At 42.5% G+C, this 22,469-nt stretch overlaps 1 protein-coding gene across 7 annotated transcripts in view; it reads right to left on the bottom strand.

The window, feature by feature from the left end:
• Window positions 1-2,438: 2,438 nt before the first annotated feature.
• STXBP6 (syntaxin binding protein 6) overlaps window positions 2,439-22,469 on the bottom strand; it is a 281,001-nt gene continuing 260,970 nt past the window's right edge. For 6 of the 7 annotated variants that reach the window (XM_059879122.1, XM_005221969.4, XM_005221968.5 and 3 more), the window contains 2 exons: window positions 11,473-11,630; window positions 2,439-5,503 (listed from right to left, as the gene is read on the bottom strand). In XM_059879122.1, coding sequence (XP_059735105.1) covers window positions 5,480-5,503; window positions 11,473-11,630 — 182 coding nt within the window. In that variant the 3' untranslated portion in view covers window positions 2,439-5,479. 7 annotated transcript variants of the gene reach the window in all.

Below are 22,469 nucleotides of genomic sequence, written 5' to 3' on the forward strand. Positions count from 1 at the left end.
GATTTAGTCATACACATATTCATTCTTTCTCAGATTCTGTTCTCATATAGTGTATCACAGAATATTGAGTAGAGTTCCCTGTGCCATACATGAGGTCCTTGTTGGTTATCTACCATATATATTGATAGTAGTATGTGTATGTTAATCCAAACCTCCGGATTTATCCCTCCCGTCTCCCACGTTTCCCCTTTAGTAACCATGTTTGTTTTTGATTTTTGTAAGTCTGGTTCAGTTTTGCTAATAAGCTCATTTGCATCATTTTTAAAGATTAGATTCCAAATGAGTGATACCATCTCATATTTGTCTTTCTTTGTTGGACTGACTTCACTTAATATGGTAATCTCTAGGTCCATCCACGTTTCATTTCTGTAAATGGCCTTACTTTGTTCTCTTTTATGGCTGAGTAATATTCCATTGTTAGACTTCCCTGGTGGCTCAGATGGTAAAGCATCTGTGAAGGGGATGACAGAAGATGAGATGGTTGGATGGCATCACCAACTCAATGGACATAGGTTTGGGTAGACTCCGGCAGTTGGTGATGGACAGGGAGGCCTGGCATGCTGCGATTCATGGGTTGCAAAGAGTCAGACACGACTAAGTGACTGAACTGACAATGTGGGAGACCCAGGTTCAATCCCTGGGTTGGGAAAATCTCCTGGAGAAGGAAATGGCAACCCACTCTAGTATTCTTGCCTGGAAAATCCCATGGACGGGGGAACCTGGTAGGCTACAGTCCACAGAGTCACAAAGAGTTGGACACGACTAAGCGACTTCACTCACTCACTCAATATTCCATTGTACACGTACCACATCTTCTTTATCCATCCCTCTGGTAATGGACATCTATCTAGGCTGCTCCCACATCTTGGCTATTGTGAAAGACGCCACAGTGAAAACTGGGCTGCACGATCGTTTCTAATGCCAGGTGTGTGCATACGTATGTGGATGTGCATACTTACGTTCCACTACCGCCCAGGTTTGCCCTGGGTGCCTCCAGGGGAAGAGGCACACCGAGTGAATGCCATCAGGGGATCATGTGGAGGCATTTGCACTCGTTAGACATTTGTTTCTGGTATGTTTCTCCTCCCTCTTCTCTCTGCCTCACCCTGCCCTCAATCTGTTTGCTTAGGCAGATGATGATTGATAAATCAACACAGTTGAACAATGCAAGGGTCAGCACCACTTCCCAAATAATAAAAAATCTGCCTATAACTTTACAGTGTGCCCATCACTTGACACACATGTGGTTGGTTAAATCTGGATTCAGTCAGTTGTGGATCTCGTAGTACTGTTGTTTAGTTGCTAAGTAGTGCCCAACTTAGTTGCTAAGTAGTGCCCAATTCTGTTGCAAGCCCGTAGCCCACCAGGCTCCTCTGTCCATGGCATTTCCCAGGCAAGAATACTGGAGTGTGTTGCCATTTCCTAGTCCAGGGGATCTTCCTGCCCCAGGGATCGAACCTGCATCTCCTGCATTGGCAGGTGGAATCTCTTACCACTGAGCCACTTGGGAAGCCCCTTGTAGTACTGTACTATGCAACTGTTAAAAAAAAAAACAAAAAACCACATATATATGAACCTGGGCAACTCAAACCCATTATTCAAAGAACAACTGTCGTTTTTCCTAAGTGTGTTCTCATTGACAGCAAGGAGGAAAGGCATTATTGATTTTAAAAAGATACTTGTATTAATTCTCCCGTAAAATTTGAGTCAGTTGTGGTATAACTGCTAACAAAAATTATATTAAGAGTAAAGATCATCTTTACAAGTAAGTGGGTTTATAATTAGTTCACAAGAACAGTGCCTTTAAATACCTAATTATAACTTACAGCCAGGTCATTGTCTAGCCAAACTATCTCTCTATCCCTTTTTTCTCTCGAGAGTGGAGGTGGTAGCCGTTCTCTTCCACCTGCGGTTCTCCTAGGAAATATTTCAGTCCGCCTGCTGCACTGAGTGTCTATGCCAAACCAGCCGTCACCAAAGTCACGTCCCTTGAAAACAAATGGGGTGATGTCATAAGCTGCATTTGCTTTTGCATAAAAATAAACTGACATAATTTGATCAGGTCTTTCCAATTTAAAAGGACATGAAAATAGTCTGCTGAATGAGGCCACATGCGGTAATATGGACTTGAGCACATCACTAATATCAGCAGAAAGCATTTAATCTACTTAACTGCTTGCCCATGAGAAGAAATAAAAGACCTTAACTCTTACTGGATAGAAGCTTATTATGTAATTAGAGCTAGTTAGCTCTTTAGTCTTTTTTTACATTTCAAGTTCTCCCATTGGAATGACCAGAGGAAATGTTATCTGCATGCTAATCCCAGTTCTTAGTCTCCTGGAGGCATGCAAGATCTTCCCATGAGCATCAAAAATGCGATGATGCTTACCTATCTGGTAGTGTTTTAGAGATTTCCCAAATAACTGAGAGAAACAAACTTTCATCACAGTTAAAATATTTAATGACAAAATTAGAGTTTGCTGTAATAATGAATCACAGAGCAGGTGTGTTACTCATCTCTGAAAGGAACAAAAATTATGTGTGACATCTTAGAGAACTTCTGAAGAATTAGTAACTGTACAACAGACATCAGCAGTGTTACAATTCTAAAAACTGAAAGCGAAACCTATCTTTAATATTGTTTATTGAGGGCATTCTGTATAAGTATTTTTACATAAATGCACAATTGTTAGCCACAAAAGTAGTATTAAGACAGATTTCACTGAAATTTTAAGTCTAACACATAATCTTTATTTTTTTTTTTCAGAGCTTAGAAAAAGTTAACTACTGCTCTTGTTACATTTTACAAATACATTCGTTAATATGAAACATTAACCTGAATCACTACTTCCTGTACATAGGTATCTAACGGTACTAGGGAGGAATACTCCAGCTACATCCAGGAAGAAGTGAGAACACTGGGAAGACTCTCTTCTTTATTGGTTGTCAGTACAGTCTAAGAAATCCTTCACAGAAATGTATTTCCAAAACTCAGTGGTGAGGTGCAGAAACGAAACAAAGAAATTAAATGTCTTTTAGCAAGCCGCTGAATTGGTCCCAAATGAATCGGTACCACATAATGTGAGTCATTTTAGCAATTTCCTCTAGGTTAGATTGTATTAATACTTTGTATTGAAGCACCTTCTACAAAAGTATCCCAAAGAACCTCATGTGTATCATCACAAGGCTTGCTTTTCTGCAAAGTCAGGAGGTCTAGAAGGGACTGGGGCCCTCTCTGCGGGTGGAGGCCTAGGCAGGACTTGGACACAGGGAGGTCAAGGGCATGACCACAGCCTGGAGGCAAATCAATGGAGGAAGCTAGTAATGGTGCAGATAGACTTTCTTCCAATCAGGATGTCTTCCAAAAGACTGAAGTTTAAAAGGATAAACAGAGAGTGAGCAAAGAGGGGAAGATGTGGACTACTTATGTTTATGAAGGATAACTCTCACAAGTTTACCAGAGAGGGAAAAAAAAAATCTCACATTTCACAGTATGCTTATGACCTCACCCTCTGCTACTTTAGAAGCAGCTTCACAAAAAATACTTGGCAACAAATTTTATTTTTGCGTTTGGCTGATTGTCAGGGGTTTGAGATTTACTCTTCTAATTATTTATATCAACTATCTATCTCTGAAGCTAGGATTCAATTTGGGAAGATGTATATGTGTGCCCACGCATGCTTTTACTAAATGGAGGTCTGCAAAGAAAACCTATTTGGTGTGATATTTTCAGCTTTTCTTAGAAATTATAAATGCTTCTAATAGTACTCACCAGATAATAAGTTCCTTGCTGCTTTTAAGTTTTAAGACACCAAAAGAAAAGTACAAAATATTATAGTAAACTTATATAGTTTACCCTATAAATTCTACAGAGAGTTTCCTTGAACTGGATCATCTCTCTAAGAGGATTCAGAAATTCTTCTCTGGCAAATCTCATCTCCCTTTTGACACATACTGACTAAGATCATTTCCCCCACCAATAGCCTAATTTTCTATCTCCCTGGGAAAGCTTTAGCAGGAGAATTTAAGCTATTTAAATCAGCATAAATAATCCCAAAGTCATCCTGTGCTGCTATGTAGAAGCTATAATACACATGGCCTCAGTCGGCTCAATAGGTAGGAAGGAATAGAAAGGGTCCTGATGATCCAGGCAGCTTAAAAATCAATGCATCACAGCGGGAGGCTGAGAATGTATCTGGGATGTGCAGCTTGCTTCCTTGTTTCAGAAAGACAAAGCACAGCTTTTATATTTAGCATTTTAACCCTCTAAGAAACCGAACTCTCAGATTGAAAATCTGGGTCCATGTTGAGTGATACAAAATCAGGGGCTGTAATGAACCAACTTCATTCATTCTGACTGCAATGTAAAGGCTTCAAGACTATACTGTTCTATGTCAGATGAGGCAAGTTGCAATTGCCATGAAATGCAATTTGTCAAGAAGCTTGCACTTTCAAATTACATTAAATAAATAGCAGTAACAACATCAAAGCCTCCAAAAATCAGATACTGAGAACTGAAGGCCATTTCCTAAGGACATCATGAGGGTGTCTCTAAACAGGTATGTCTTTGTGAAAAGAAAAAAGACTTTAAATGTATTATCTTTTCACATTATCATTTACACAGAACTTTATCTGGACAAATCAATTCTTGATAAAAATCCAAGCTCTTTTCAAAACCCGCTACCATAATTTGGGACAATGACAAAGAAATGTTCATGAATTCACATTAGTTTTTAAATAGGCTTTTACTTAGGTCTTTAATCTCAATTTTTTATCATTCATACGGTAATTCTAAATAATCAGCCTGGAAACAAGTAGTGGAAGAATTTAAACTGTAGCTCAGAAAGTAGATTTCTATCTGTGATTATTTGTTTTTTTGAATGCTGGTGATGGCTCATGCAGAAAATTACCACACAAAAAGCAAAATCAAAGACTGCTGTTTCTCCTGATAAATCCAATTGTTTTCCATAATACAGATTTATGTCTCAGGATATAGAATCTTAACCTTCAAATTAAGAGTAGCTAAGAGCCTGAGTGAAACCAACCTGCTTGACTTTTATTTCCAGCCAGGAACAATAGCATCTGATGTCACATTAAAATGTCTTCCTGCTTAATATCAGGAAAAAAAAAAATACAGCTTAGACCTAGCTCAATATATTATTTGGTCCAAATTTCATATTCAAACTACCAAAAAAAACCCTTAAAAAAAACACACATACGAACACACGCATACACACAGTCAGAAAAAAATGAAGCTGATACTATGCAGCATTTCTTAGCAAGATTATTAGGGAAATGTATTAATATAAACACACCATCTTTTCTCTCATATTAACATCTGAAAAGGAAAAACAATCTAAATGTCCATATTTTGGTGGGGGTTGAGGGCTGGAGAAGCAAGCGGAGGTCCGGAGTTTCTTGTAAAAACTGCTGAACAAACTTCAGTTTCTCTTAAGAGGTCTCTGGGAGAGGCAGTTTCTCAACATTTGTGCTTCATGGCAAGCTAAGGAGAGAAAGGGACAAATGTGAGATGTTATCAGCAGTGGGGAGAGTTCACTGGTTGCTTTTTTCCCAAATCCACGCTGAGCAGCAGCACCAACATTTTATTTGCTGTGGCAGATCACCACTGCTGTTCACAGGGGTGCCAAGGAAACACGTAACACTCCCTACACAGCCCACCGAGCACTGTGCTTTTACTCCTCCCACAGTGGGCTTGTTGGCGCAGGTGTCCAGGGCGGGTGGTGCTCTATGGTATTCCTTCCTGCCACTGAAGGAACAACCGGAAGAGGCAAAGGACAGGCAGAATGAGCGGCCCACCCTAGCATAGCAACAAAGGCGTCTGGGCTTCCAGGCTACTAGTTATCCAGGAAGACCTCTCTTCAGTTTTAAGTATTTACTGACATCTCAAAGTATTACAAATCACCAACTTTAGAGAAACAATCTGCAATAATCCACGTAATATCCTGGACGTTCAACCAGGTTCAAGGCACTTGACAATTAAGACTGCGTAACCAACCAGGACCGAACAATAGATCAAATTCAAACCTTGACTTGCTGCTCCCTCTGGTATGTGAAAAATGTGCTTCATTGAAATGTTAGATCTTTATAAATGGAAACACCAAATACCACTGTATCATTAAATAGTTTCCCAAGCCCAGCTGGAGCCCATGATGGTGTATTTAAGGAAATGTATGCAGGTACAAAACATAAAATTAAGTCTGACACTGCCTTCCTTAGCCAGATCCTTTCCAAGGAGCCGGTACACTGATGTGAAGCAGGAGGCAGGATAGAGGCTGAATTGTGATTCCTTGGGTGGCTACAGAGTTTGATATTAGGGATTGATCCCTGAGGTTGGAGCTGGACTGGAGGTAGTTACATTGTTAAATTAACCTCTACCTGGGGGCTTCCCTGGTGGCTCAGATGGTAAAGTGTCTGCCTGCAATGCGGGAGACTGACATTCGATCCCTGGATCGGGACAATCCCCTGGAGAAGGGAATGGCAACCCACTGCAGTATTTTTGCCTGGAGCATCCCATGGACAGAGGAGCCTGGTGAGCTACAGTCCATGGGATGGCAAAGAGTTGGACACTACTGAGCAACTAACCCACACTCTCTACTTCAGGTACTTGTGTCTGGTGAAGCCAGCCTAAGTGAAGCCCCTAGGGACCTTTTGCAGTGCTGATACCAACAGCACATCAACCACCAGTGTTTGTGAAGCCCTGAGTGTGTCCAGACTGCCGTGCTAAGTGTTGTGGGTTTTTGCCAAGAAGATGGCAGAGGCTCCTAACTCCTGACCTCCACGAGTTGATAGTCCAGGAAATATGGTGGATAGAAATGGCAAACCCAGGACTCTTCTTCTGATCCGTCCCACTTCCCAGCCACCTTCCGAGCCCCTCCACTGTAAGGTGTCCACTTCTTGCTCTGTCTCTAGTTTTAATACATTATTTAGCAACGCAAATCATTCAAATCAACACAGAGCCGTTAAGTGTTGTGCATAATGAAAACCAACCATAAATATTTGATCAGAGCTGCTGTCTTGCTGTTCACTGAGCTATTAACCTTCAGCTAATGGGCTTGTGCCAATTTACTCATCCATCCATCCTCAGCAGCGAGCGTGCTGCTATTCACACCAGCCCGGTTACCTCTCCCGTGCAGCTGGGGTTGGCGCTAAGGGGAGCCCCAGCCGGGTGGGGCGTGCTCAGTTTCACAGAAATACAGCTGGTTTGGACGTTTTGCTATGTGAGATATTTCTGCAGAAAGTGGCATCACTTCCATTCTACCTCATTTGGGTTTTTTTCTTTAATTTCCTGGGAGTTAGAAACTTTAGAATATGGAAGGCAGGTGCTTTCCATAAGCACAGATGTGTTTATGACCTTTAGCGCTAAAGTCACAAGCGCTCTGTCCCTCAGTTTCCCTCGGGTCTATGAACGTGAAAAGTGAAGTCACTCAGTCGTGTCCAGCTCTTTGCAACCCCATGAACTATACAGTCCATGGGATTCTCCAGGCCAGGATACTGGAGTGGGTAGCCTTTCCCTTCTCCAGGGGATCTTTCCAACCTGGGGATCGAACCCAGGTCTCCCGTGTTGCAGGAGAATTCTTTACCAGCTGAGCCACAAGGGAAGCCCGTGTCTATAAATATCTCCAACTCAAATGCTTATGAATTAATGTAGAGAGTAAGTTAAAAATGTCCTTTTGCTATATTCTGTTTTCTTGTCTCATGGAAAGCTTTCTCTTTCAAAGCTGTGTAAATGACTCCATCTAAATAATAATGATAATAGTAATAATAGTAGAAAATATTGTTACTCATAAAGTCAAAGTGTTAGTCCCTCAGTCATGTCCAACTCTTTGCAATCCCATGAACTGTAGCCCACCAGGCTCCTCTGTCCATGGGATTCTCCAGGCAAGAATACTGGAATGGGTAGCCATTCCCTTCTCCTGGGGATTGAACCCGGATGTCCTGTATTGCAGGCAGATTCTTTACCACCTGAGCCCCCAGGGAAGCCCATACAGGGGGATTCTTTAAGAGGCCTGGACTCTTGAGGTCCCTTCTGGCTCAGATGCGCAGGGAGCAGATGACTGGAGTAGGGACAGAGGCATCATTCCCTGCCAGGGAGGGAAATGCCACTCGCTCCCCCACAAATGTGGGCTTGTGCAGAACAGGGCAGATCACTGTTCTTTTCTGCGGGAAATGTCATCTGAGGATGCCTAGGTGTGGGTACCGCTCTCGCCTGCTGACTCACCAGCCGAGGCGGGCATCAAAGCCCTGCACACACTGCACCGCTGTGCTTTTTGAAGTGGCAGAGAGTGACCAGGCCTGCTTTGTGGCTGAGCTGGACTTTCCTAAGGTCTGAGGCTGTGCCAAGCTCATAGCTCAGGAAGCAACCACACTTCCCCAAGCCAGGCTGAACAGAGCTGGGGGAAGAGAGGGGTCCAGAAGCATTTCCATCATCTCTACAGGAGACGAACACCCACGTATCTTGATGGCAGGGTCCTGCAAAAGTGATCCACGGTCTAATGTACCTGGGTAAGCCGAAAAAGCCAGAGATGCTCTTCTATTGCAATCTGTCCAGAAAGCGTGCCCTCCTCTCCAGCCAAGGTGGCATGTCCTTGTTCAATCAGGGAGCCCAGAGGAATGCTCACCCAGAACTGCCTTTCTTGTCAGGGCTCTGACATGAGCACTGTGTCCTGACTTCTAAACACAGCCTATCCTTTCTGAGTCAACACAGCCACGTTTGGGGTGGTGGAAGGCCTGGGTTCCACCTCTGAACTCTCCTCACCAGCAGGCCTGGAGGAGCCTCGGCCAGCAAAATGACATCTTCATGATCAGCCTACGCCATGGGACAAATCAGGAGTCCTAGTCCCTGGAAAATAGCCACACCTTATCTAAGGAGGTCAACCTCCTCGTTAGGAATACTGCCAATGCCGGTGATTCATCAGCGCACATCCCCAGTTTTAGAAAACTGCAAGTCTGGTTATCATAGTCTCTCTCAACACTCCCTCAAGCACACTGACAGACACCAGCAGTGCCCCCACCCTTACGCCACTCACAGAAGGGGAAACCAAAGTAAGTGGAGACTGCCCCCCTCCTGCGTCTTCTCCACGGAAGCAGGTAACTAGCTGGCGCAGTCCTCCCAGTGGTCAAAGCCAGAGACCCAGGTGCCTTTGGTGGTCTAATCAGTTTCTGTCTGACAGGTCCCCTTCTTAAGGGCTGCTCTGTGTTTAGAAAGTGTTGGCATTCAGCAGGAGGCCCTCCCACCCCACACTGGAGGGCACAGATCTTCACCATCGGTCCCTCCCCATCCCTGTGCTGGGGTCCTCAGTCACATTTCTCCACCCCCCCGACAGTGCTCACCATGCGAAAATGGATTAGAGCAGGCTCAGCAGAAACCATTTCTTATGGAAACAATTATAATTAATATCAATTAAGATGTATATGCACCAGGTACTGTGCTAACTGATTTATAGGTTTGAATGCATTCAATTCTCTCAACACTTTAGGAGAAAGCACTATTATTAGGTAGCAGTCCTTAATGATGAGGAAACAGGGGCTTAAAGAAATTAAGTCCCTGCCCAAGGCCACTGAGGTGGTAAACAGCAGATGTTAACCACATACCATACTGCCTTCCCAACCAACCACCTAGCTCACTCGGCCACAGTATCAGGGAAACCCAGTGAGCAGGGCCAAGAATTCTGGCCGTCTGCTTAGGTTATCCAACCCCAGGTCTGCATGACGTTCTCTGAGGTTGGTACTGACATGGATGACCTCCAGGTATTCTCTACTCTGCGTTAGGAAGAGCGATTTCACAGACTTCCTTGGTAACCTGGTTCATTGTCTAATCAGTAACCTTAACTCTTGTTTTAGCAGAATGTTGTCAGTGCACTGTTGAGTGTTCTTTTCTGTAGGACAAGATGAGAGAAGTGCTACAATGTCACCCCCTTCCCACAGTTGAAGACAATTAAAAAATAATTCCCTTTAGCCTTGAAATCAACACTGTTTACGTGTTCCCAGACCTTCACTGCCCTTCCCTCCCTTAAATCACTACAGTTGCTGTTGCTATAAATGCAGTTGGGTGGGAAATTCTAGCTTCTCCACTCCATCATCATTTCTCTATTATGAAGGCTGCAGAAGGGGGGAAGGGAACCATAATTCTGAGCTTGTTTCCTCTGTGACAGCCGTGACAAACCAGGCTCTGGCCCCCAGCAGGGCTGCAGCACAGTATGACGCTGTCGTGACACCACAAGACGGGTCTGTGCGAAGGGGCTGCAAGGGAAGGCGAGATGCAGCCACATGGATCTGGATCCACGGTGGGGCCTGGGCTTAAGCTTTGGGAAGGGGCCTGCCCAGCTCAGCTGGGGAGACAGTTCCTGTTACTTTCAGGTTGTCCATTTCTGTTTTCTCAGCAAAAGTGGGCTTTTCCTTTGAAGCAAATTCATTTTTTTCTTCCCCTAAAGGTCACCTGAAAATCCTATCTTGAATGGCCAGATCATGTCTCTGACACGCTAACCATTATCAGCAGACGTTTCTGGAAACCTAAATTCAAATCACCAGCCAGAAAAGAACTGCCCTTTGATCCAAAGCACAAGAACAGTTATAAATCCTCTTTATCACCTGACCAACAGGGCCTCTCTTTCCCGTCGTTTGTGACTGCCTTAGATAGCTGGCTGCCAATAACAACTTCCCTTTCTGAAAGGCGCATCATCTCCAGTGCGTGTGTGAATGTGCATACCTGGGGTGTGTGGGAAAGGTCATTCTCTGCACCCGGAGGCAGGTGGAAATTTTGCAGGCAGCTCTGTATCAGCCTTAGAGGTCCAAGGCCTCTCTGCAGGGGACACCAGCCCTGAGGTGCCCTGGGACCAGAGTTTGCTTTTTATATGGTAAAGAGATAAGAACACAGGATGCTAGGCTCATAACCAGAAAGGAACAGCGTGGAAAAGTAAGCACAAGAGCCCACAGTCCTCTTTCAAGCCCTGGCCAACAGAGGAGGGATATTCTGAGACCTGCCACCCCCCAACCCCCACCTACATCCTGTTCCCTGAAACTAGAGCCTTAAACTTCTGGGTAGAACCTAAAGATGGTCCACAATTCCCAAAGATATGGGGTCAGAGTCAGGGACGAAGCCAGCAGAAAGGAGATAACCAAATACGTAAAAGAACTCTTCCACTGCACACACAACTTATGAAGTAGCAGAAGGAAATTGTACACAGGGGCGAAAAAAGGGAAAAAAGGCTCGATTTTGTACCTCATCATGGCAAACATTGGAGAAGGAAATGGCAACCCACTCCAGTATTCTCACCTCGAGAATCCCAGGGACATAGGAGCCTGGTGGGCTGCCGTCTATGGGGTCGCACAGAGTCGGACATGCCTGAAGTGACTTAGCAGCAGCAGCATGGCAAACATACTGATAGAAAGTTTTGGGCCCCGAAGCTCCCTGACCACCCAGAGCTGAGTGCTCCGCTGTGCGGAGAGACCCACCTTGTGTGCAGTTTCCGCAAACTGCTGGGCGCTGTTCTTCAAGTCCTCCGTCTTCTCTTCCGCACGGCCTAACCGCTCCCCACGCTCGTTCAAGGCCTGGCTCGCTTTCTGTACGGCGCTGGTCACGCTGTCAGCCGCTGAATGGAGGATGCTGTTTCCTGAAAGAGGACAGCAAAAGCATCAGAAACGAACTTGGCTGACCTGTGATGACAGTATCCCTTCCGTGGGTGCTGCTAAGTCACTTCAGTCGTGTCCTACTCTTTGCACACCCCCATGTGTAGCCCGCCAGGCTCCTCTGTCCATGGGATTCTCCAGGCAAGAATGCTGGAGTGGGTTGCCATGCTCTCCTCCAGGGGATCTTCCCGACCCAGGGATTGAACCCAAGTCTCTTCTGTCTCCTGCATTGGCAGGCAGGTTCTTTACCACTAGCGCCGCCTGGGAAGCAAGCAAGGTGGGTCAGACTCTGGAAAGGCTTGGAGGGTCTATGAAATGGATTGGCTCGCCTTCTGCCTTGGTCTGACCGATGCACTTGGAGGAAGAATACCCACTGCCTGCAGGACCTGGGCAAGTGCTGAGGGCTTCTCTGCACGCTGATGCTGACAGCACTCTTTTCCATTCTGTTCTGTCTGGGGGGGCTCAGAAGGATGGGGTCCATCTGGATTTAGGAACTGATGGAAATCCTAACAAGTTCAGAGAGTGGGGCAAGTTCAGTGAGAACTATCTAGATTGTATGAGCATTTCCTCTTGAGCTGCGTTTAAGTGAATCACTACAGTTAAACTGGGGATCCTGAATGTCCCTAGATATGATGCTCTGTATTCCTTTCAACTCTTCCCTTCCATTCTACCCCTTCCTCCCTAAATGTATGGCCCCATGCAAGAAGCTGTGGGTCAGAGTTCACAGGAGGTATGTCAGTTCTCAACCTTGAATCGCGAGCCATGGCCTGGTTGGTTGGTCCTCTTTGCCTCTAATCTTAAGTATATGAAATACGGGGCCTCAGCCCTGCGCAGAGCCCGCAGGTAGAAAACTGAGGGCAACCTGTCCTGGAAGGGACTTAGCACTCCCAGACTCATGAGTGATGACACCGAGAAAGTTGAAAACATCATCACATTTCAGATGGTTATGCATCCCTGACATCCCACGTGTCAGGACTAGAAAAGAGAATTCAGCAGTGAAGAACTGGCAGATGCGTAACCCACTGAGACCTAGCAACTTGCAAAATTACAACCAAAGGAGATTTATAGCTGTATTTTGTTAACACCGAGTGGAAGATATTTAAATGGCACTTTATATAATAGCTTTATGTCTTTGAATAAGTTTATTACATCATTTAACTTTGTATCTGGGATGGATACATTGAGCCACAGACAGCTTTTAATAGAAATGTAATTTCCATGGGTCTCAACTGCAAAGGCTTCCTAATTTCTCCTCTGTGGGAACAGCCTGTGGTTTGTGGAAAAGGATCTCAGGCAAAGAAAGTGCCTGGCCTTGAGGAAGCACTTTGTAAATTGTTTTCCATTTTTCTTCTTTAGGGGTGGATTTCAAGGGCTTCCACCATGCACTAAGGGGAGGAGAATGGAGTTAACTTACTGCTACTCAGATGCATCACCCACCACAGGAGCCAAGATACGTCAGCACAGATTAGTAGGGACCAGAAGAGATGTGGCTCTGGAGAAACTGATTAAATACTGGGTTGGAATGGAAGGCTGAGGTCTTCAGAACAGATTTAAGAGGAGAAATCTGGTTTCCCTTTGCTTTCATATCCTGGTTATGATTATAGCCCTGGGCTTCCCTGGTGGCTCAGATGGTAATGCCTGCAACTGCATGAGACCTGGGTTCGATTCCTGGGCCAGCAGATCCCCTGGAGAAGGGAATGGCAACCCACTCCAGTATTCTTGCCTGGAGAACTCCACGGACAGAGAAGCCTGGCAGGCTATAGTCATGTGGTCACAAAGAGTCAGACAGAATTGAGTGACTAACACTTCCACCACTGCTTGATAGCTGAATAGTATTTTGCAATCAGAACGCATCTTTATGAATATTATCTCATTTGATTGTCACAAAAATTTTACTGAGAAGGCTGAGGCTAGGTGAGGTCTGGTGACTTCCATGAGATCAAATCACTAGGGAAGTGACATAATGAGCCCTAGAACCTGGTTTCCCAATGACTTTTCCTTATTCTCTACCTTCCTCTTTGCAGGTATGGCATCAGTCACAGAAAACCATCACTATGACAGAGTTGTGAGCAGACCAGCATAGACAGGTTGTGACAAGTTATTTCCCAAAGTAACACTTGACTGTTTCTGTCATAAAGATATTCTTTTTGGTAAATGAAGAGTTATCACCTAAGCTGCATTGCAAGCCAGGTGCTCCCTAGCAAGAACAGGCCAAAGAGATGGAATGAGAAGATGGAAAAAGAACTGAAGGTGCAGAGGGGTAGGGAAGGGGGCACAAGAAACTCTCCTTCCCTTCCTTCTTCCTTCTGCATGCCCACAGCTCAGCAACCAGAAGCTAGAGCAAAGATGGGGTGGGGCATAGCCAGGAACAGCTGCATTAAACCAAAGGGACTTTTAGAATTAGCTACCAAAAATTTGGTAGGGGGCTTCCCTGGTGGCTCGGATGGTAAAGAATCTGCTTGTAATTCAGGAGACCCAGGTTCAATCCCTGGATCGGGAAAATCCCCTGGAGAAGGGAATGGCAACCCACTCCAGTATTCTTGCCTGGAGAGTTCCATGGACATAGGAGCCTGACGGGCTACAGTCCATGGGGTCGCAAAGAGTTGGACACAACTGAGTGAATAACACTAGGCACCAAAAATTTAAGAGGGCATATAACCATATTGGATAGTTTTTTCCCATCAAACTGACCCTCGTGATGCCCTCAAAGTTAGACTTTTCTTGAATGAGTCTGCTCTGCATAAGCCATAGTGCTTTCCTGTCACGACTTCCTTAACTTTGTACAAGATATCGGGTCAACACTGCACCCAGTTTTATATGATACTGTTTAACCAGCAGGTCTTATAACTAAAAGAGAGCCAAATGCTGTCTTTATTATTCAGTGATGACACTGCTGACCACTATCAATAAATAAATCGACATTCAGTTATTTTCAGCCACAGGATGGATTTGAAAAGTCTCATCACCCCAGCTGAATGTCCTCTCCTGGCTTCAATTCTACCTGTATTCCAGGCTTGGTGAAGTCCCATCGCCTTTCTCTAGCTTCAAGTCAATTCCACTCTCAACTTCCTAAGAACTGTCTCTAACCTCCTTAGGTGACTGGTCAAGTACAGACATGGGCAATTCTTCCACCTCATTTCTTCACCTGTAGATGCAGTGGCTTCCAGGCTAGATTATCAGTTCCCCCAGGGCGCCCTTTGACCCTGCTGATCATACCCTACATCTTGAATCTTCCTCCTCCAGGTGTCCTGAATCTTCAGCCTTCCTCCTCCTGCTCTCTTACTCTTCCCTCTGAGGACTTGTGAATGCTATAACCCCAGGGTTCTGTCCTTGGCCCTCTTCTCTTTCTCTTTCTGCAGACTCTCCCTGGGACAAGTTTACTCAGCTCACAGCTTCAATGACCAAATTTCTGTGCTGTTTCTTTCCTCCTAGGTTGTGCTGCTGAGACTCCAGATCCACGTTTTCTTACCAGGCAACTCCAGGTGAGTCACCCAAAGTCGTCTTGAATTTTGTTGTCTACACCTGACCCCATTATCACACCTGTTTTCCCTTTGGGGTCCCCTGCTCAGTCAGTAACCCCGCTATTCTGCCCAGTGTACTCCTCAAATCAGAAATCTGGGAGTTGAGTCCGGATTTCTCCTTTGCTTTCACCACACACAGCTAAAGGTCATTTGCTGTCCAGCTTGCTACTCTCAGCCCTCTTTGCTATCTTCCTTATCTTTGCATATTGATCCAGTCCCTCTCGCCTTTGGAATTACAGCAACAGCCTTCTCTCCTTAGGTAACCCCACACCTTTTCTGATCCATCTTCCACACATTTCTACTGAAATTTTTAAAAAGGCAAATTTGTTACCATCTTCTCACTGATTCCAAGATAAAAATGAGACCTCTGCCCTGCTGATCTCTTTCAGCTCATCTCTTAGAATCTCATTCATTTTTTCTCCTATCTAGCAATCTCCAATCCCATGCCTTGCCAAGTTACCTAAATTTTCACAGATGTATCATGCATCTTTTACCTGTATGCTTTTGTGCTTACTGCTTCCGCTGCTTCTCATCTTAGCCTTCCCACTTACTTCTGTGTGCTTCAATACACTTCAGAGCTCTTTCCTAGGAAACTTGTCATGTCTAGCCCACTCTAAATCATTGTTGCCCCCAAAATACACATTATAAGACTTTGTCTATTTCAAATGGTGCATTTATTATAATGCATGTAATTGCTGGGTATCTACTGTGAGATCCTTGAAGCAGGGGCCTTTCTCACTTCTGTATTCACAGAATATAGGAGACACTCAAAAATGCTGGCTGACTTACAGCAGGAAAAATATATCACCCTTCTAATGATTTCTCCATGGCTTAGCAGAAGCTTGGACACATGATTGATGCTGTTACATGATCTAACTAGGTCCTAAAATCCTAAACTTGCCAAATGACTAAGGATTTAGTCTGTGTCTAATACAGCCAACTATCTCATCTAGAGGTGGTGTCAAGAGTTCAGTGAATTAAGTCAACAACAAAATGCAAAAAGGGGAATGCTTCTGCTATAGTTTATATAAAAAAATATGTTGTTACCAGCTTTAAAATAAACAACTATAAGGTATAAAAATAGCAATAGCTTTTAAATCCAATGCAAAGTAACAGTTGACTGAATACTTACTATGCTCTATGCACTTACTAAAATCTGTTCCTCACAACAACCTTACATGACGGCACATTATTGATCCTATTTTTATAGATGGGAGCACCAATGGACAGAGAGAGGGTGAGCAATGCACCAAGGATCACACAGTAAGTGAGGACAGAGCTAAGTTTTCACCCAGGAAGCCCAGCTCCAGAGCCAGTTCTCTGACTTACTGTTACACTGGCTCTCCATGGGAACGTTCTTGTATCTGAGGTTAGTAATACAGTCTGCATTAACTGTATGGAATGGAGACTTCAGTGGAGCAGTTCCTAAAGCATTTCTTAAATCCACAATACAAAAGAAAACATCTTATTATTACAAGCTAAAAAAAAAAACTTACTACAGAAAATTTAGAATACATATTACTATAAAAAGGCAATAAAACTGTGTAATATTCAGTTCCTTAGAGATAACCACATTTACATTTATGGGACATTTTGTTCTGGTAATTTTTCTGTATATATTTTTCTAAACCAGGGTTGAGACCATACTGTATTTAGTACTATATCCTACTGTGGATACTTTCCCATGTCATAAAAAATTCTTTGAAAATACTATTTGTAATGGCTACCTCACACTGCTGTAATTTATTCAACTGTTTCTCTTTTTGATAGCGAGTATCTACAGTTAGAACTGGACATGGAACAACAGACTGGTTCCAAATAGGAAAAGGAGTACGTCAAGGCTGTATATTGTCACCCTGTTTATTTAACTTATATGCAGAGTACATCATGAGAAACGCTAGACTGGAAGAAACACAAGCTGGAATCAAGATTGCCAGGAGAAATATCAAAAACCTCAGATATGCAGATGACGCCACCCTTGTGGCAGAAAGTGAAGAGGAACTAAAAAACCTCTTGATGAAAGTGGAGAGTGAAAAAGTTGGCTTAAAGCTCAACATTCAGAAAACGAAGATCATGGCATCCAGTCCCATCACTTCATGGGAAATAGATGGGGAAACAGTGGAAACAGTGTCAGACTTTATTTTTTTGGGCTCCAAAATCACTGCAGGTGGTGACTGCAGCCATGAAATTAAAAGACGCTTACTCCTTGGAAGGAAGGTTATGACCAACCTAGATAGCATATTGAAAAGCAGAGACATTACTTTGCCAACAAAGGTCCGTCTAGTCAAGGCTATGGTTTTTCCTGTGGTCATGTATGGATGTGAGAGTTGGACTGTGAAGAAGGCTGAGTGCCGAAGAATTGATGCTTTTGAACTGTGGTGTTGGAGAAGACTCTTGAGAGTCCCTTGGACTGCAAGGAGATCCATCCAGTCCATTCTGAAGGAGATCAGCCCTGGGATTTCTTTGGAAGGAATGATGCTAAAGCTGAAACTCCAGTACTTTAGCCATCTCATGTGAAGAGTTGACTCAATGGAAAAGACTCTGATGCTGGGAGGGATTGGGGGCAGGAGGAGAAGGGGACGACAGAGGATGAGATGGCTGGATGACATCACTGACTCGATGGACGTGAGTCTGAGTGAACTCCGGGAGTTGGTGATGGACAGGGAGGCCTGGTGTGCTGCGATTCATGGGGTCGCAAAGAGTCGGACACGACTGAGCGACTGAACTGAACTGAACGTGTCCAAAAGTGTTTGCTCTTTCTTTCCTTCCCTCCTCATGTATTTATTCATGTTTCACATGCGCACTATTATATTTCAGCTTCGGTGTACAGGGCAGTGTGCTCATCATCGGAAGTTTACTTTGCATCTGTCACCATACAGATGACCCCCTTTATCCATTTTACCGTCCTCACTGGTAACCACCACTCTGTTCTTTGTGTTTGTTTTCATTTTGTTTGATTTGTTCATTTATTATTTTTTTTTAATTTAACTCAAATATTCCACATAGGAATGAAATTATATTGCATCTGTATTTCTCTGACTTATTTCACTTAGTGTAATACCTCCAAGGTCCATCTGTGTTGTCACAAATGGCAAGATTTCATTTTTTTATAGCTGAGTTCCACTGTCTACACATACACACACCCCATATCTTTTTTATCCATTTATTTACCATATCCTGGCTTTTATAAATAATTCTGAAATGAACATAGGAGTGCATATATTTTTTTGAATTAGTGTTTTCATATTCTTCAGATAAGTAGCCAGAAATGGAATAGCTGGATATGGTGGTTTATTCTAAATTTTGAGAATTCTCCATATTGTTTTCCATAGTGACTACACCAATCTACATACAACAACAATGCATAAAGGGCTCCTTTTCTCCACACCTCTAACACTTACTTCTCACCTCTTTGAAAATAACCATTCTAATGGGGATGAGATATCTTACTGTGATTTTTTTTCTTTTTTTTTAAATTTTATTTTATTTAACTTTACAATATTGTAATGGTTTTGCCATATATCAAAATGAATCTGCCACAGGTATACATGTGTTCCCCATCCTGAACCCTCCTCCCTCCCCATACCATCCCTCTGGGTCGTCCCAGTGCACCAGCCCCAAGCATCCAGTATCGTGCATCAAACCTGGACTGGTGACTCATTTCATATATGATATTATACATGTTTCAATGCCATTCTCCCAAATCATCGATTAAAATTTTCCTAAATAACTAGTAGAATTAAGAAAAACAAGCCCATTTACTACTTACCATTGCGACAGATAGAATAAAATACCTCAGAATAAGGTTAACAAAGGCAGTAAAAGATCTAGACGTTGAAAACTGTAAGACCCTTTCGAAAGAAAATGAAGACACAAAGACAAGGAAAGATACTCCATGCTCAGGGACTGGAAGAATTACACTGTTGAAAAAGCCTTTACCTAGAGGAATTTACAGGTTAAGTGCAATCCCAATGGCATTTTTTGCACAAACAGAACAAAAAAATTTCTAAAGTTTGGAACCACAAAAGACCCCAGATGGCCAAAGAAATTCTAAAAACAAAGAACAAAGCTGGGGGTATCCCAGTCCCCAATTTAAAATTATACTGCAAAGCTACAGTAATTGAAACAGTGTGGTATTGGTAGGAAAACACTCATACAGATCATTGGAAGGAAACTGAGAGCCCAGAAACAAATCCATACATACGTGAACAACTTATTATACAACAAAGAACAAGAAACAGAGAAATGACAGTCTCTTCATATAAATGGTGCTGGGAAGACTAGAGAGCCACATGCAAAAAACTGAAACTAGGCCACTATATTATACCATAAACAAAAATCAACTCAAAATGGATTAAAGACTTGAATGTAAGACCTGAAACATAAAACACCTAGAAGAAAACACAGCATGTTCTTTAACATCCGTCTTAGCAATATCTTTTTGGATATGTCTCCTCAGGCAAAGGAAACAAAAGCAAAATAAAATGGGACTACATCAAACCAAAAAGCTTCTGCACAGCAAAGGAAATTAAAAAAAAAACCCACAAAGATAATTTACTGAATGGAAAAGATGTTTGCAAATCATATATCTGATAAGGGGTTAATACAGAAAATATGTAAAGAACTCATATAACTTGATAATGATAAAAAAACAAACATTCTGATTTAAAAATGAGCAGAAGTTCTGAATAGACATTTTCCCAAAGAAGACATACAGATGGCCAGCAGGCACATGAAAAGATGTTCAGTATCACTAATTATTTGGAAAGTTTTATTTTTTAAGATAAGGCTACAGTTACTTTCTTGCATTTACATACACACACACAACCTTTGTTCATATCTGATAATTCCTAGAGATTAAACTGCTGGTTTAAAGGACATACATGTTTTTTGAGGATCTTGTTGCATGCTGAAAACTGCTTCCCTGAAAGACTCACGCAGGGTTGAAAACTATTCATTTGAGTGCGTGCTATATTGAGTGCATGCTATATGCATGCACTGTTATTATGTTGACAAATTGGCAGAATGCCTTTCAGGGAGTGATTTACATTTTCTGATCTTACGTTTCCTCATCTATAACATCTACCTCATGTGGCAGTTGTGGAAATGAAGATGCATACAAAGTACCTCCAGGTGCTCAATGGATGTTTGTCCCTCTACCTCCATAAGACCACATTTGCTCCCTAGAACTTTGGAAAAATTGCACAATCCCACCCATTTGTTTGCATGTCTCCTTCTCTGTTATCTTGGGGCTAAGTGTCTTGAGTCTCCTAGGAGACACTTGGATCTTTGTATACTTGCAGTGTGCAGCTAAGTGTGCTGATGAGAGCAAGTTGAACACATGCTCATTAAATCAAGGTGTGCATTGAAAAGAAGGATGCTTAACTCGAAAGTTGGGGCCCATGATATTGTGCTGAGTTAAATCTGGAAATAAAACAGTCTCCTGAGGCAGATAGAACAGTAATTCTCTCTAAATAGGCAGGAAGCATATTAATACCCAAATTTATGCAAGCAGTCTGAGAGAAGGCTGTCAGCCTCTGCAAGTAATGTCAGCTACTGTTTGACTTATACTCTGAGAATAGAGCATAGACCAGTCTTCACTGATGTTGCATTCACATCAGTTCCACTCAATACGTGCTTTAAAAAAATATTATGCTGGCATCTTTTATGTTAAGTGACTGAGAAGACTTTACTCAGAAAGCAACTTGAGATAAAGTGCTAACATTGTATTCAGTTACCATTTGAACACAATTAAAAGAAACTTATATGTATAGGAAAATGAGGGAAAAAAGAATATGGTATATTGAAAAGCAACAACAGAAGAGAAAGGAGAGGAGGAAAGTTTTTTTTTTAAAGCACAGAGACCACACTAACAACTATAATTTCTTTATATCATCCTAGACTTCAGGTTGTATCTTGGTAATCGAAACTCTTAATTCTACAGCTAGTAAAGAGGCAATTTAAGTAGAATTTTCATCAGCTACTTCCTACATCAAATACATATGTAGATATTTGAAATATAAAATGTTCATCCTATTTGGAGAAAACAGGAAAATCATCTCAAAAATAAATGACTGATAAACCTATGGCAATCTATACTCAGAGTTGAGGAAACATGGTCGTCCCAGGACACTCTTTTAAGACTGAAATCTGATAATAGTTTTGCATGGACTACTTGTATTCTATAATCAATCTAACCACTGGAGAATAACTGTACAATAAAGCCCCATTTATCCAAGCTAACTGAAAGGAGAACTAATTGTGAAAAAAAAATGGGTTTTAATAAGATAAAATACTGGCAGGGAGATCAAGTATATGAAACTGTTAATAGGCCAGGAACATTAATAACCTTCATAGTGTATCATCAAAGTATCCAACAATAATTTATTCCTTGAGTAAACAGTCCTTCTATTCTTGTCTACAGTATTAATTTTTTTAACCAAATATTTTTAAGGTTCACTTAAGTCTGGTCCAGTATTAGTGACATTCAAATTAATTTTTTTAGATACCAATCTATAGGATTCATCGGATGCTTTTTCTTTCCAGTTTTTACTTCCAATCTTCATTGCTCGGCATCTCTACCATGAGAACTCTATCTTTTACCATATAAACAAAAGACAAGAAAAGTCATATGGAAGCTTGGTTCCCGGATGGCAGGGTTCCTTCTCAGTGCTAAAGTTGTTCTGAACCATGTACATACCATTCTGCTTCCTGAGATGCGTAGGAACCTCAATTTCCATAATTCACTGGTATTTCCAAGGAGGTTTGGCTGACTGTGACTTGTATTAAACATTTTATAAATGAACAGCAATTTAAATAATAATGATATTAACATCTGCAGAGTGGTTAAATGCAAAGTCCTACCTAGCTGGTTCTTAATTCACAGACTCCATTAATTACCTGAGAGCTCAGGTAAATTACCAAGTTCCCAAGTTCTTTCTACAGTACACTGACTGATCAGTATTAATCGCGTAGCTGCATCTCAATGTTGAACAGCCTCTAGGATCCCCCCCTGAGATGGGAGATTCTTCCAAACTGTTAAATTTCATTCATACTTGTGTGGTATTAGTGACTCATCAGATAAATCTTATTACAAATCCAGGTTATGATCCATTATAGCAACTTTCCAAAAGGAACAGTTGTTAACCCATGCTGGACACTGAGGCAGTGTGAACATCAGCCAGCTGCAGAAACTGCTACAATTCACTGAATGGTTACGTACTGTGTGCATGTACAAGAACTATATTTTTACCCTACTTTACAATTAAGTGCTCAGGAAGGGGAGATACCTTGCTCAAGATC

This window comes from Bos taurus, chromosome 21, assembly GCF_002263795.3.
Source record: "Bos taurus isolate L1 Dominette 01449 registration number 42190680 breed Hereford chromosome 21, ARS-UCD2.0, whole genome shotgun sequence".
Classification (NCBI taxonomy): domain Eukaryota; kingdom Metazoa; phylum Chordata; class Mammalia; order Artiodactyla; family Bovidae; genus Bos; species Bos taurus.